At 39.1% G+C, this 13,996-nt stretch overlaps 4 protein-coding genes and 1 long non-coding RNA gene across 8 annotated transcripts; 3 read left to right on the forward strand and 2 right to left on the reverse strand.

Moving 5' to 3' along the window:
* Window positions 1-526: 526 nt before the first annotated feature.
* LOC129587679 (homeobox protein Nkx-3.1-like) lies at window positions 527-2,343 on the reverse strand. The gene is made up of 3 exons (XM_055481525.1): window positions 1,984-2,343; window positions 1,340-1,554; window positions 527-992 (listed from the first exon to the last, which is right to left on the reverse strand). The coding sequence occupies exons 1-3, from the start codon at window positions 2,264-2,266 to the stop codon at window positions 750-752; spliced, it is 741 nt and encodes a 246-aa protein (XP_055337500.1). The 5' UTR covers window positions 2,267-2,343; the 3' UTR covers window positions 527-749.
* A 2,303-nt stretch (window positions 2,344-4,646) lies between these two features.
* LOC129587673 (uncharacterized) lies at window positions 4,647-7,239 on the forward strand. The gene is made up of 7 exons (XM_055481520.1): window positions 4,647-4,857; window positions 5,033-5,180; window positions 5,237-5,451; window positions 5,717-5,956; window positions 6,102-6,400; window positions 6,558-6,962; window positions 7,037-7,239. Exons 1-7 carry the CDS (start codon window positions 4,719-4,721, stop codon window positions 7,094-7,096), a joined length of 1,506 nt encoding a protein of 501 aa, XP_055337495.1. The 5' UTR covers window positions 4,647-4,718; the 3' UTR covers window positions 7,097-7,239.
* Window positions 7,240-7,687: 448 nt separating this feature from the next.
* Window positions 7,688-9,442, forward strand: LOC129587676 (uncharacterized). The gene is made up of 5 exons (XM_055481523.1): window positions 7,688-7,926; window positions 8,127-8,271; window positions 8,379-8,593; window positions 8,689-8,925; window positions 9,030-9,442. Exons 1-5 carry the CDS (start codon window positions 7,737-7,739, stop codon window positions 9,146-9,148), a joined length of 906 nt encoding a protein of 301 aa, XP_055337498.1. The 5' UTR covers window positions 7,688-7,736; the 3' UTR covers window positions 9,149-9,442.
* A 301-nt stretch (window positions 9,443-9,743) lies between these two features.
* LOC129587792 (AAC-rich mRNA clone AAC11 protein-like) lies at window positions 9,744-13,964 on the forward strand. Of its 4 annotated transcripts, none has more exons than XM_055481707.1 (9): window positions 9,744-10,024; window positions 10,313-10,372; window positions 10,479-10,563; window positions 11,486-11,952; window positions 12,020-13,027; window positions 13,149-13,190; window positions 13,317-13,486; window positions 13,789-13,853; window positions 13,918-13,964. In XM_055481707.1, exons 1-5 carry the CDS (start codon window positions 9,877-9,879, stop codon window positions 12,775-12,777), a joined length of 1,518 nt encoding a protein of 505 aa, XP_055337682.1. In that variant the 5' UTR covers window positions 9,744-9,876; the 3' UTR covers window positions 12,778-13,027; window positions 13,149-13,190; window positions 13,317-13,486; window positions 13,789-13,853; window positions 13,918-13,964. The 4 variants fall into 4 exon arrangements, with proteins under 4 accessions (XP_055337682.1, XP_055337684.1, XP_055337683.1 ...); XM_055481709.1 differs by having other exon boundaries at window positions 13,348-13,486; XM_055481708.1 differs by lacking the exon at window positions 13,918-13,964 and having other exon boundaries at window positions 13,317-13,452; window positions 13,789-13,833.
* LOC129587794 (uncharacterized) lies at window positions 10,882-12,653 on the reverse strand. Its single transcript, XR_008690401.1, has 3 exons — window positions 12,025-12,653; window positions 11,491-11,926; window positions 10,882-11,338 (listed from the first exon to the last, which is right to left on the reverse strand). It is a non-coding gene; the product is annotated as an uncharacterized LOC129587794 (long non-coding RNA).
* Window positions 13,965-13,996: the final 32 nt, after the last annotated feature.

The following is a 13,996-nucleotide window of genomic DNA, read 5'->3' on the forward strand; positions in this document are numbered from 1 at the left end:
TTTAACTGCAATAAATATTAAAAAAACTGCATTAAGCACTAACAAGCGCCTATAGAATTTTAATTGGTTATTAAATTGCACAAAGTTCGGGAATCAGTCATATGAAGGAAACAAGGCAACTGATGAAACTCTCGATTTGTCATAGCACATATTAAGGAATCTGGTTCATTATTTATAAAACATAAGTAAATTTCGGTAATGGACTGTAAATTGAAGCTGCACAAGGCGGCTTGCAATGCCGCAAGCTAACATAATCGGCATTTTATTGCAAAAGAATTCACCGTACTGGTGTTTGTAATTTGTTTTGATTTAATTTTTATGTTCTTTGTGTGCTCCCTACCGGTTACACATACCAGTACCATTTTTTACATTTTAAAAAGTTACGTTGGACACGGTCGGGTAGCTTCAGATGAGTTGTGTTTTATTTCAGGCTTCTCGTGTGCAACTGCGAATCAATATCCATAGTTTATACTACTTATTTGCATACGCAATTGTACGGCATATTCGGTTACTTAAAATTAATTAATGCAATACAGCATACAGGATCATGATACAGAATTAGTTATGTAATCTTGTGAGGAAACTTAAATTTCTATAAGAAACTGAGGCTTGAATCTGCCAGCAAACTGTAGTAAGAGTGTTCGTATCACTTCTGCAGCACGAATGTGCGGTAATTATTATTGCTTATGAGTATGTATACAATAATATTCGAGTAAAACAGAGGCTTATAGCAGACCAAATGCAGATTTCTAAGTCAAAAACTGTTCACAGTGCTGCATCCACCAACGAGAATGACCAATCCATTCCTGCATAAGAGGACATGGATAAATTATCCCGGGATGTGGCAAGTCGTCAGGGTGACACACTAGCTGATTGTTGTGCATAATCAGCCTGATTTGTGCCCGGCGGGCAGTCGGCGGAACGTGCACATGGCTGGCCGTCACTGTATCTGTAACTTGCATTTGCTTCCGCTTGGTCTTATATCGGCGATTCTGAAAAGGGTCATTGTAATAATAATAATAATAATAATAATAATGCAGATACATTAAATCGTTTTTTAAATGAATTTCAAAATCAACTTAAAACTTTACAATGAACTTACTCAACTTTATGTTAATTTTTTGTCCAAACGAAGAACATGTCATAGCTTTGAGACTCCTACAACTTTAGTGCTTTATCGCTTATATTGTTACAATTATTATTAAAACTGATAAACGAGCAAATGAAAGTTTCTAAAGCTATTAGTGTTACTTGTTACTGTTTGAGTACTGGTTACAGTAACAAAATGATGTTTTAAACAACGCTGGTTTCACCCGAGGATTGTGCGATTTCGGCTTACCTGAAACCAAATTTTAATCTGGGTTTCCGTTAGGGATAGGGCTGCTGCAAGCTCCGCTCTTTCTGGACCAGATAAATAGCGCTGATGACTAAAGCGACGCTCTAACTCAAAAACTTGCGCATGGGAAAATGCGGCGCGAGAACGCTTTTTTCTGGGCTTTGTCGAATGTACGAGCGGACCAGCTTCGAGATCTGAATGGCTTTTGCATTTTCTTCCTAAAATAATTTTCAACTTTTACCACATTTATACAAAACTCTGATATTAACAGTAATAAAATTCAGTGGTCGCAAATTTTTTAAACAGACTTTACAATCGCATCCTTACAACACTGAAAACAAACCCTAAAATAAACTGGTACTGAGAAAAATTTATATATTTAAAATTTAAATAGCAGATTTTAGTGTGAAGGATCAAAGTTCCAACTAAGTTTATAGATGTGCGTGAATCAGGTTCAATTTGAACAATCCTCTTATGCATCTTGTACTGCCATATTAGCTATAGCAGAAGCGAAAGCCATATTAACTACATCAGACAAGCAGACAAATCTACAAAGGTCACGGTGTACTACACGGATATGTGGTATGACTGCCATGTCCATATTAAAGTCCGCCGTTCAGTGCCTTCATGCAAACATGTTCACCTACCCAGACTTTTGTTTAGAAATTTATCAGGAGAATCCAGTTTTTCGTGTTCCTTCATCATATCGTCGGGTAGTACACTGACGCCTGACTGATATTCATCATCCGAAAGGTTGCTGTAACAATCGTCCATGTCGCCCAGCATGTCAGTAGTTCTCCGCTGATTTGGATTCTCAGTTTTAGGGATGGAAGTGACATCGCTGCTCAAAGATTTCCTACCCGGCACACCAGTGATGAATTCATCAAGAATATCGCTTATCCGAAATGATATTTTGCTGCTGGTCTCCATTGAGAAAACATACCAGAGGAATATCCGATGAAATTTAGACGCGGGTAGGTATAACTTTACTAATGGTTAGGTCAATGCAGCTTTGACGGCTAAATCGTCCACTAAATTTTCGCAGATTTTATTGAAGAGCAACATGTTAGCATTTTTGCATCCTAACAGTAAGAGTGGGATGTTGCTGTGGAAGACAAGAGCAATCTGCTCATGTTCACCAATCAGCCTTCCGCTGTCTGTCACCAAGTCTGCTTAGAATAACCGGGAATGTGTGCTGAAATGTGTGGCAGCTTCATTATGATTGGTTGATTTTATCCAAAAAGTACAAGGTTCTGTAACTTCCTAACTACGGATGCTGTACAGGCCCGATATAACGATTATCGTCTACTTTGAATTTTGCAGTAGTCTGATATGACGTATTGAAAGCTCGATCGTAAGAAGTTGCAGAAACATACGCATATTGAAAACAAATTAGCAGTATTGAATAACCAAACGAGAACAGCAGGTCGAGCATAGATGGAGATTACTTTCCGCCGGTACTTTTATTTTTTTGTCTCTGGACATGTACATAATAAGAGCACGAGAACAATCAGCCGACTATTGTGTGTCCCAAAATCGCATACTTCCACATGGAGAAACGTCGAATTTGGACGGATAATACAAAAAAATATCCGTTGCAGCAGTCAGGTTTTTAGAGAACGCATAGCAATTAAATGTTTTAAATTAAATTTTTTAATCTGTTGCCTTGTTGGTTCACGCTACCTTTTGTCAAATTTGGCTATTTCCGTGTTACGTGAATTTCTTAAAGGAAGTGGCAAGTTACCGGCAAAAATTATTGTAATTTTACAATTACGTCTCTTCTGTTTTGCTTTAGTTTTTAAATATCACGGCGTTGGTACGCAAAATATACTCGTACAGAAACTTTTTCTTGTCGTATTTCGATGCATTTTTAGCACACAAAATATTAACGAAAAGTGACAGATGCTGCATAATGATAACACCTTTAAATCTGAAACAATAAGAATCGAAACAATTCAGATATCTTGGCATCGCACCAAATTTGGCGAAAACATTAACTGATCTGTCAACGATAATATTAGGACACTGAATGAACGCATTGCATTATTATGAAATTATGGTGGACAAGAAGACCCTTTGAACGGGACCACACGAGAGTGCTCTCAAATGTCTTTAGAGAACAAATGCCGGATAAATGCTTTTAAGATTATTCATCATGATGCAACACTTAGAATTAAATTATGGCCGGCGATAGCGTACACACAGAGAGAGATGTTATGGTTAGGGAATAAACTGGAGCGCAATTAGATGAATAGGCTAACAGCGGGAGCCGTCCACAGCAATTGACCACTTTGTGCGAACATGACGATTGCCCACAATAGATGTTACTTAACCATTAGGAAGCAGAATGGGAGACAAGTGAACATAAGAGCAGTAAATTGTGCGCCGCAGCAAATTATGGCCTGAAAAGCTAAGTGCACGCATATGGAATAGAGTAAAATTTAAATTAATATCCGTGTTGCCAGAGCATGTGTTTATTTTAGGATGGAAGCCGCGGAGAAAATTGCAGAGACAGACTCAGATGTCTAAAGTAAATAGACAAGTCTTTAATCGACATGGGCCACCGTTGGTGTATTCCATGTAGATGTGTGCAGTAATGTATGTTTTGACTAGATTGAATGGCATTTATTCTTTAAAACTGTAAGTTCTGCTTCGTAATTGTGCTGCACTGGCTGGCCGATATTTTCAATATTTATGAAGACGAGTTTTCGAGGCAAAAGGTCAAAATTCATATAACTTCAGGGTGATGGTGGTTGGCCCATGACTGCGGCACAGAACTGTCGCTTATTACCATACATCTAAACTAGAGCGTATATTAATTAAGTAAAATGTCTAAATATCTTCAAATGAAGTACGCTGAACAAAAAAAAATTAAAGTGTAAAATAATTAAATGAGGCTTGTCGGCACAGGAATACTCGTTTGGCTAGCAACTGTAAGGTAGCGATACGTACGAGTATGCGTGTAAGAAGTACATAAGGAGTTTGATCTACAGTATAAAAAGGACCAAAGTTAACATCGTATTTTGTTTGAATTTTGACACAGATGCTGATATCGATGATCACTTTTAGTAATGGTCTACAGATACAGCTAAAAACGTTTGCATTAAGCTTCGTAGATGCAGATCGTTACTGCGACACCATAAGGATAGATAATTTAACACACAAAAGGCACATAACATTGTGCTTACTGCTTGCACATACAAAACATGCATCATCGCAATAATACCGAATAACCACGTCAGAATATCATAATCAGCAAAAGAATTTCAAGCAGCTGTTTTGAAGGAGTGGTAAATATTGATCGCAAGAATATCGCTACGGTATTTTTTAGCTAGTGCTCACATAACCGGCAAGCCATTTACGGCATATTACTAACATTACCATGTTCAAATTTAATTTTTATATTATATTCGTCTTTTATTTCGCGTGCTTAAATGCGTATGTAATCAACAGAGATCCTACATTTGGAGCATGGCCAAATCGGCTAGTGCCTTATGTTTTCAATCCAGGAGATTACAGCAGTAAGTTTATCAACAGCTGATATTTCATAAGACTAGATAAATTTAAAATGTGTATAACTATTGCAATTTGATTTTTTACAAATGTAGAAATTATCAAAAAAGACCGGTGAACCACAACCCTACAAACTTATTTGTGGTAAATTTGTATCTGTATAAAAAAAGTTTGCACTCTTAGGTAATGACATGCTGCTGATTCAGTCAGCTATGGCACAAATCAGTTCCGATACTGGCGGTTGCATTAACTGGCAAAACATTGGAATATTGGGAAATCCATTATATCCCGGACAAAATTTTGTCATAATCTCCAAAGCCGGAGGCCCCGGGTAAATTGACACTGCCTGGAAGTTAGACCATGACGATCTTTTTACCGAATTTTCAGGGCAGCCTCACCGACATGTTATTCGTATCCCGGGATGTTGGCTGCTCAGAATGGTGCCGGCCAGTATATGTCCATTCAGCCAGGAGCGGGAGGCTGTATGCAGAACAAGGCGCAGATAATGCGCTTGTTGTCGTACCTGCTGGAATTAAGACCGGAACACAATAAGCCTAATCGAGACACTTTTGTCACAACAAATCCGTCCGCTCTGAATATTGGTTCGTTTTCAGACCATTACGCGACTACGTTGTTAGGGTCTAAAAATTAAACTGCTGTACAGTAAACAAACGCAATCATATATATATACAGTACGATGCTACACGCTAATCATAATTACTGTTACTTTTATTGAAATTTTTTAAATTTTAGTTTTATAGGAGAATTGAAGAATTTACAGTGTTTAATTGTGATTGATTGTGATCGGTTCCCGTATAATAATGTCGCATGACTTTAGTGAATTTAACATTGTATGTAAATTTCCAGCTGCGGCATCATCGGGTGTGTTCAACAGGATCACCAATGAATCGGCCATTATATATAATTCAGCTGAATTTGATTACAATTCAATAACGCTTATTGATCCCTATACGTATAGTGGAACGGGCGCGCCAGTTATCACCTCCAAAGCTAACTTCCCGATTTATAATTCGGGACGGCTGAGTATCAGGGACTGCCAGGCACTTGCTTACATATACGGATGTAACTCTGCCAACTGCCAAGACGGTATGCAGTTCAAAAACAACTTGCATATTAATCATACGCTAACCAGTCAAATTTGGAAAAATTTTCACCCCGTGCTTTGGCATAGCTATAATAGGCTAGTAGCCTGCATTAAAGTATTGTATAATCCTGCATGTCTGCATTTTAGTTTATGGATCCAACAATGTAATCTTTGGTCAACCTGTTACAACAGTACCGTCAGTAACTGTGGTTCCCACCGTTGCGCAAACTGGCTTATGCTCCCCAAATTTACAAATCAACGGTGCCTGGAATGATTATAGTCGGGGAAGAATTTATTACCTTAGCGGTAACTTGTTGTATGGCGTAAGCAGCCAGAACGGGCAGATCATGGAGAACGGTGTGCCGTTAACCAGTGTTTTCCCCAGTGCTCCCAACAATATTGTTTCTGGATACTATCAAGCAGGATTAACGTATTTACTCGATTCGGTAATGTTGGAAATTCGCTTTGTGATTTTTTGTCTGATTTAGTCCAATCAAGCTTAAAGAAATATCCTGTTATACTATTTCAAAGAGTCATTATATTACCGGCTCTGTGTTTTTTAATTTCTTGCAGGTGGCTGCTAACTGCTGACGTTTTTTACAGAATGGAAATGTATTTTTGTATCAAAACGGTAATCCCGTATCCCAATTGACGGGTGGATATACCAACATTCAGGGCGCATCAGCCTACGGAAACACTGCTAGTGCCACTAGCAACATCAACGCTGTTGGAATTTACTGGGTGAACACAGGCCGATATATTGTTGTTACCGGCGTCCAGGGACAGTCGGCGGCTGTGACCTTAGCTTCGGTGTTCAGCTCCAACACGGCCGTATCCAGTGACCTAAACAACTATGGGATTCGGGAGATGTACAGCGTGACGGTAAACGGGCAGGAAAGATTAGTATTCCTGTATCAACCTACGGACGGACGACCTTTACAGTACTTTGAAGCGGCGCCTTGTTCCACAACAACACTAGTGAATTCTTCCAACCAAGTTTGTTTAAACGTAAGCTCGTTAACCAGTTGGTCTACAGTTGAGGCCCGCCAGAAAAGGCTATACGATGGTAATTTTACTCTTAGGTTATGAATAATCCCAGACCATTTTCCTCTACTATTCCAATCTGCTCCAACCAAGGCTGACCGGATGTATATGTTGTTCAATGACAAGAATATATTGTCACGCTTACGGAATACCAAAAGTTGAGGCGCTGTTTTCTGATTGGGAAGGATGTTTCATTTAAATTTTATCTATGAAGCAATCGCTTTTATCTAAATAAAAAATACACCGAGAGCTACGTTTGTCTGTACATAGTTATGCTATTACAGTAGCAATATGTGATCGTACAATTCATGTGTTACCTTTACGCTCGGGCCGCATAAGCTCTAAGAAAAATAGGGACTGATAAAACGGACTACAACAATCAAAATACTCGTATATTTTGAGCCATTGTTACTGACTCCAAGGTATAATATTTTCTGATTGATCGAATAGGCCGGAAATTGTTAACTACAGAGGAGCGTAAACCTCCTTGGTTATGTTATATGCTTTCGAAGGTGTGCCAAAATTTGACATTTGTATCACTGCTGAACTTTTTATGAATATATTATCTCAATAATCGCCTATTTGGCAAAACCGTAAGAATTATCGTCAAGTAGTGATGTACGTATTGACATGCATTGTACTAGCTTGCGCTATATTTGGAAATACAGTAAATCTTGCAACGATGTGATGTAACTTTATACACGTCTCCTCTATATAGTGTACGGTCTCGTTTTTATCATGGAAGAACGGTTGTTCTCACATTCTTCCAGTCGGAAGCCGGATCTCATCAAACGGTTTGTGCGGGCTATCTTTATCCTCGTTTTGTTATTATGGAAGGGGACGTGTGGATTTGTGATCAGCACCGATTCGACGTACGGAAGATGGCCCGGAGGAGACGTGTATTATGCCATACCTCAAAACGAATACAGTATGTAATTTAATACAATGCAATGCTAATAATAAAGATTCCGATGTAACCTATACAAGTGCAGCTTATGACTATGTACAATGTACGATTATAAAGATCTTGTTGGATCACGGGGATTTTTTCACGGCTTTATCTGCATGATGGGGCAAAATTACTGTATGCATGACATTGTCATTGATTTATATATTTTATATCTGCAGATCTAATAGAATTAAACGTGATTCGAGAGGCAATGCTGCAAATCCAAGCTGACAGTGGAAACTGCGTACGGTTTAGGGAAGTTAGCCTTCCAGCCCCACCTGGAATTTATTTTGTGGTCATCACACGTACGGGAGGGCTCAGTGGGTACGAGTACACAAAATCCTACCCTAAGGCAATAAAAATACTGACTGATAAAAAATTTTACTCTATGCCTAAAAGCGGACCACCAGGCAATATTCTGTTGTTTTTAGACCGAATTCCCTTACCTGCTATTCATTTCCGGGTATCATAAGCGGTCAATATGGACGCGGCCAGTACATGGCTATGCAACCCGGTATTAATGGCTGCCTGGGCAATCGCCGCCAAGCCATGCGCATACTGGCCAGCCTGCTCGGACTGCGGTCGGAGCATAACAAACCAAATCGTGATACGTTTCTTCTTGTTAACACGAACAACATTAATCCTGGTTCGTTTCCTGTGACATATCGATCACTTTGTACTGACTGGTTACCCCGAATGTATTGATCATTAATTTTTGTGCTAATGTTTTCCTTTCTATAGTGGGGATGTTAAATCAAGTTTTTAATACATACGATCGCAACAAAGTGATTTTCGACCAGGATAATTTTGACTTCAACTCCATAACACTGTTGGATCCATTTACCTTTACCTCCAATGGAAATCCAACCATTACCGCCAAAGGCGGATTTAACATTCAAAACGTTGGGAGGTTGTCCGTTACGGACTGCACCGCAATAAAAGTCATGTACCAATGCCCTTCCGTCCAGTGCGCAGATTGTGGGTGAAACAATGAACTTCGCAAATGCCTCGCCATTGTATCTAATTACAAAAAATTTTAAAAAACAGGTGCTTATGTGAATGAATGTTTTGTTGTGTTACAGTGTATGGTAACAGCGCTTTTCCGGTTTTCACTCTGGGCCCGCCTGCACCAACAATAGCGCCGACCGTTGCTGGAACCACTACGACAACACCAGTTCTACGGCCAGATTTCAAGAAATAAATGAAAATTGATGTGCTTCTCTGAGTTGCAGTTGTGATAATTGTAAAAATACTGTCTTTTTCTCCAGTTCCATATAAGTTTCTTTAGTCACCAAAATTTTGACGAGAAACTCTCCGTGCTGTTTTAGGGCAATGACGTACGTATGCCACTGGCAAAGATACGCGGAAGTCTCAATGTTTCATTAATAACATCGGTGTAAAAAGAAAAACAAGCATAATATTTTCAGCGTCCAAGTACTTTGCTGTACAATCGATTTTGGTTATTACTTCATAATTGTAATAATATATTGTGTAGACTGTGATGTATGGCGCTATACATTATTATCTACGCTAAAGGTGGAAGTTGGTAGCAGCTTCACCCTTTGCGTGTCCCTAAAACGTTAATGACAAGCGGATAAACAATTACAGCGCTAAATTTTAATTGCTGCACCTACAGTAACCGTAAGCAAATGAAACAATGTACACCTGCGCGTTATTACTCATTTCCCGCAAACAGCACTTCAACGACTTGGAAGAAAAACGTATGGCATGAACTTGGTCAGCGTTAATTCTCAAGTATTTTACGGTAATCAGAAGGCCCGGTGATCAAAATCGCAAACGAGGAATATTTTATGTAATTGACCGGATGTCGGTAATTCATCTGTTATTGTGATTCGGTCTCTTGTAGTACTATTAACCATTTAACATTTGATTGTTCTGGTTTTTTCTATCGTCTTTAGAATTCTAAAAATGAAGTCTTTCTCCAAATGGTTCCGTATTTGGAAGTTAATATGGCTGCATTTATTGTTCGCTCAATCTTGTGTAATCAACAATGACCCGGCATATACCAAATGGACTGGTGGGCGGATACCATTTTACCTTACTCCCAGCGATTACAGTAAGCATGTTTTTGCTTGGTTTATAGCTAAATACATTAATAAATTTATAACTAGACAAATTACCCACTTAGGTAACAAAAATACGAGAAACTGTTTTTATTGTATCCGTCCGGGATAAATTTATACCTAGTCTTCAATTTGGAGGCATATCGGTTCAACGCTGCATATAAATATACGAACGCATTGATTGATATGATTTAAAACAATTTAAGTTATTTGTCAATGGTGATATGTTTGTACGTCTATTCGCAACGAAGGAATGTGCTTCTTCCATTTAATTTTTCTAGGTAACGATGAAAGGAACCTAATCTTGCAAGCAATGCAGACCATAATGAGCAATACAGGAGGTATAATTTACACTAATTTCGATGCGTAATGTTTGACATACAGACATATCTGTACAGTACTTTAATATCTCCTGCGCACTATTGATTGCTCGATGCTTTCTTCAAGGATGCATACAATTCCAGCTGCTTAATTCTCCTCCGACTCCTGGTACTATGAACTACGTCATAATCTCCAAAAACGGAGGACCTGGGTAAGTCAACAGACTCACGGTGTGCAAGTACATGTTAATTATTGTACTTTTCGCCGGTATTAATATAGGCATATCTATATTATAAGCAAGATATCGACTATTGTGCATGGCCACATAACATTTTGTGCAGTTTTCGTCACCGTATAAAGTAAGATAGACTACGTAGTTGTCAATCAGTAAAAACCCAGTTGGCGGACACATTACTTAGAGTAGTAAATATAAAGAGAAAGGACTAAAACTGTTGATCTTCTTTTGTTACTCACATACTTCAGTGGTAGGAAGCCATCAAGTACGTGAGATGAACTTGATTACCGAGCGTTAAACCGTAGTTTACATAATAATCTACTATAGATTGTTTTACAACGCAGTTTCTTTGTAAAACATAAATGTTTTAACGCGTACACTTTACATACTTACTTAATCGTTAAGGGCGAAGTCAGGCCTTTTATACCGCTCCGAATCAGCCAGACCGGTGCGTTAAAGGAAACAAACTAGAAAATGAAGCAATGGGAGAAACAGTGCGAAGCGAGATTAGGTGTTAGGTTACAGTTATGGCATGGAGTTATCTGAATTTATCTGCAAATCGTGTTAAAATTTTTTTTTTGGTTGTAACCAGTTGAGATTGTCCGGGAATCTGACGTTCGTTCCGTATTCGATCACCTGCACCGTGCAACTTTTATAATACAGAAGGGTAGGGTACCACAGGAACATGCGCTTGCTGCACATATCATTTCAGGGAACGGATTGTTTTACCATTTTCTGTGGGCAGAAAATCCTACAATTAGACATAAACCTAAAATTAGTTACGGTATGTAAGAGGCTTTACAGTTAATTCAAGTAAAAGGAAATTGTCATTTAATGCGCATTTTTGCGACAAGCTTCTATAAGTACCAAACTACTAATGTCTTTTACTAATGTGCAGAACACCTTCTCCAACATGTTTTTCCTATCCCGGAATGATCGCCGGTCAGCTTGGACTACAAGGTCAGCACATGAGCATACAGGGTGGAAATAGCGGTTGCATGGGAAGCGTCAAGGCCGTGATGCGCATGCTGGCCAGTCTGATCGGACTACGGTCCGAGCACAACAAACCGAACAACCGCGCGCAGTTTATCCAAATTAATCCCTCCAACGTGGAAAGCCGCGTACAGCCGTATGTGCCTCTCAACCAATACGACCCTAGCAGGGTGTGCTTTGACCCCGACTTTGATTACAATTCCATCACTCTCATTGATCCCAACCAATTCAGCGGGAACGGCGCTCCGGTTATTCAGAGCCTGGGAAGACCGCTGCTCAACACGGGTCAACTGAGCCGCAAAGACTGCCAAGGCATTGCCTTATACTACCGCGATCAATCAGGCTCCTGCAACGCCAACAATTGTCCTGATCGTAAGACTTTTTTAGCTACGGTAGTGTTGTAGTTGTTTGTGATTGGTTACCGCTTTTTTTCTTAAAGCTTACAATGCTGGTGGATTGACACAAATGCCACAGTGTGGTGCCCAGTCAAGTCAGATCGGGCTGCAGTCAACCAATTTGATTGGTCAACAACCGACAATTGGAGGCCAGTTTCAGCCGGTTATTGGCGGGCAGATACCCGGAATCAATCCGACGAATCCACAACAGCCAATCAACAATTTCATTCCGCAGCAGCCATTTAATCCACAGCAGCCAATCAACACTTTTCCATCGAATATCCAGCCCTCGGTTAACGTCAATAACGGTCCACAGACTCCCAACTTAGTCCCACCGATAGGAGCCCAGAATCCCACGATTCCCGTGCAGCCAATCAACACCATCCCCATCAACAATAACCCTTTTAACAACATTCCAAATAACAACATTCCCAATAACAACTTTCCCAACAACAACTTTCCCAATAATAACTTTCCCAATAACAACATTCCCAATAACAACTTTCCCAACAACTTTCCCAATAACAACATCCCCAATAACAATCCTTTAAACAACAATATTCCCAATGTTCCTTTCAATCCGACCAATAACAACAATCTGTTTCCTAATGACCCGTTGAATTTTCCCGGTAATAATAACAACAACATCCTGCAGCCGAATAATCCCAACATTCCCTTCAATAACAATATCCCTAGCAACATTGTCCCGAACAATCCCAGTAATCCGTTTAACAACAATTTTCCCAATAACAATATTCCTAATTCTGGATTTTCAAATCCGGGCGATTTCGGTCGCAAGTGATTTAACGAATTCTTGTGCGATTGAGCTATTTTGTGCGATTTGTACGTTTGTAGTCTGATCGGCATACTTGTTCTGTATTCAAATTTTGCTTTTTCTGATGCAATAAACTACCAAATGTTTGGAACCGATTGTGTTGGAGAGATCAGTTGTCTGCAACTCTGCATTATTACCATATCAGGGACAAAATTTCCGGCTGGCGTCAAAAAAGTCGAGACATGCAAATATGCCGACGGTGCTCTTTAAGCTACAAGTGAATGTTTGATGAAAATATTAATATACTTATTGCAGAATACAACGATTTACAGCATTCGAGTAAAGAAATTTGTGCAGTGTGCAGACAGTGCAATGATGATATCGGTTATACTTTTCAGTTGATCCTGTTAACTCAAGTACTTCGTACATAGCTTTGCAAAGTAAGAGGGTAAAATACTTTTTTGTTTTGTACTTATTCTTCAGAAATTAACGATCTCTCTGCAAACAATAAACAAATTGTAGTACCAAAACCCTTTATTAAGCTTGCATGTTAGTTTCTCTGTTAGGAAAAAGAATTTCACGTGCTCATTTGGTTAGTCAGCCGACTCAGCCACAAAAAATCTTGGCGCATCATCACCGAAATAACCGGAAACAGCCAAACCAAGGCTTAAATGCGTCAGGTCTTCCCAAAAATTAAGAAACGTATGCAAATCTGTGACTGTCTAAGGTTGATGAAGTAAGCCGTTAATCAACTTACAACTGCAACAATTTTTGCCTTAATTTTGACCGGCGTTTCTGAAGATTCTTACTTATGTTTCTTACTTATGTTGTTTAATGAAGACAATATCCGTCATGGTGTAAAACGATCAAGCACTAAAACAGGGATTTGCCAACTGTGCATCAGTCCAAATCTGGGTAGTATTTGTTGCTTGTTATTAATTGTCAGTAGATATTGCAACGGATTACGATGAACAGTTTCGCAGTAGTTCTTGTCCTTTGCAAGTTTTTCTTGATTGCGAATAGTTACGTTTTGAATAGCGATCCAACTTATCAAAGATGGCCTGGGAAAACAATTCCTTATTATTTTCAGCCTGGAGATTACTGTAAGGTGACCTTAGCGTACAACTTATTTGCACGTTTAATTTTTGCAAAGGTTTTTTTTATAAGCTCAACAAGAAACCAGCGTCATGACATCAGCTATGCAACAAATTACCAGTGATATGGGCGGTCAGTTCACTTTTGTACC

This window comes from Paramacrobiotus metropolitanus, unplaced genomic scaffold (genome assembly GCF_019649055.1).
Source record: "Paramacrobiotus metropolitanus isolate TYO unplaced genomic scaffold, Prichtersi_v1.0 Parri_scaffold0000026, whole genome shotgun sequence".
Lineage (NCBI taxonomy): Eukaryota > Metazoa > Tardigrada > Eutardigrada > Parachela > Macrobiotidae > Paramacrobiotus > Paramacrobiotus metropolitanus.

Coding starts and splice junctions, on each gene's coding strand:
- LOC129587679 (XM_055481525.1), bottom strand. CDS start 2,266: ATGGAGACCAGCAGCAAAATATCATTTCGGATAAGCGATATTCTTGAT. Junction 1,555..1,983: donor ATTTCTAAACAAAAGTCTGG/GTAGGTGAACAT, acceptor AAATTATTTTAG/GAAGAAAATGCAAAAGCCAT. Junction 993..1,339: donor AGATTAAAATTTGGTTTCAG/GTAAGCCGAAAT, acceptor GACCCTTTTCAG/AATCGCCGATATAAGACCAA.
- LOC129587673 (XM_055481520.1), top strand. CDS start 4,719: ATGTTCAAATTTAATTTTTATATTATATTCGTCTTTTATTTCGCGTGC. Junction 5,181..5,236: donor TCCAAAGCCGGAGGCCCCGG/GTAAATTGACAC, acceptor CCGAATTTTCAG/GGCAGCCTCACCGACATGTT. Junction 5,957..6,101: donor CTCTGCCAACTGCCAAGACG/GTATGCAGTTCA, acceptor TCTGCATTTTAG/TTTATGGATCCAACAATGTA.
- LOC129587676 (XM_055481523.1), top strand. CDS start 7,737: ATGGAAGAACGGTTGTTCTCACATTCTTCCAGTCGGAAGCCGGATCTC. Junction 7,927..8,126: donor CATACCTCAAAACGAATACA/GTATGTAATTTA, acceptor TTATATCTGCAG/ATCTAATAGAATTAAACGTG. Junction 8,272..8,378: donor CGTACGGGAGGGCTCAGTGG/GTACGAGTACAC, acceptor TGTTGTTTTTAG/ACCGAATTCCCTTACCTGCT.
- LOC129587792 (XM_055481707.1), top strand. CDS start 9,877: ATGAAGTCTTTCTCCAAATGGTTCCGTATTTGGAAGTTAATATGGCTG. Junction 10,025..10,312: donor CCTTACTCCCAGCGATTACA/GTAAGCATGTTT, acceptor TAATTTTTCTAG/GTAACGATGAAAGGAACCTA. Junction 10,373..10,478: donor CATAATGAGCAATACAGGAG/GTATAATTTACA, acceptor GCTTTCTTCAAG/GATGCATACAATTCCAGCTG.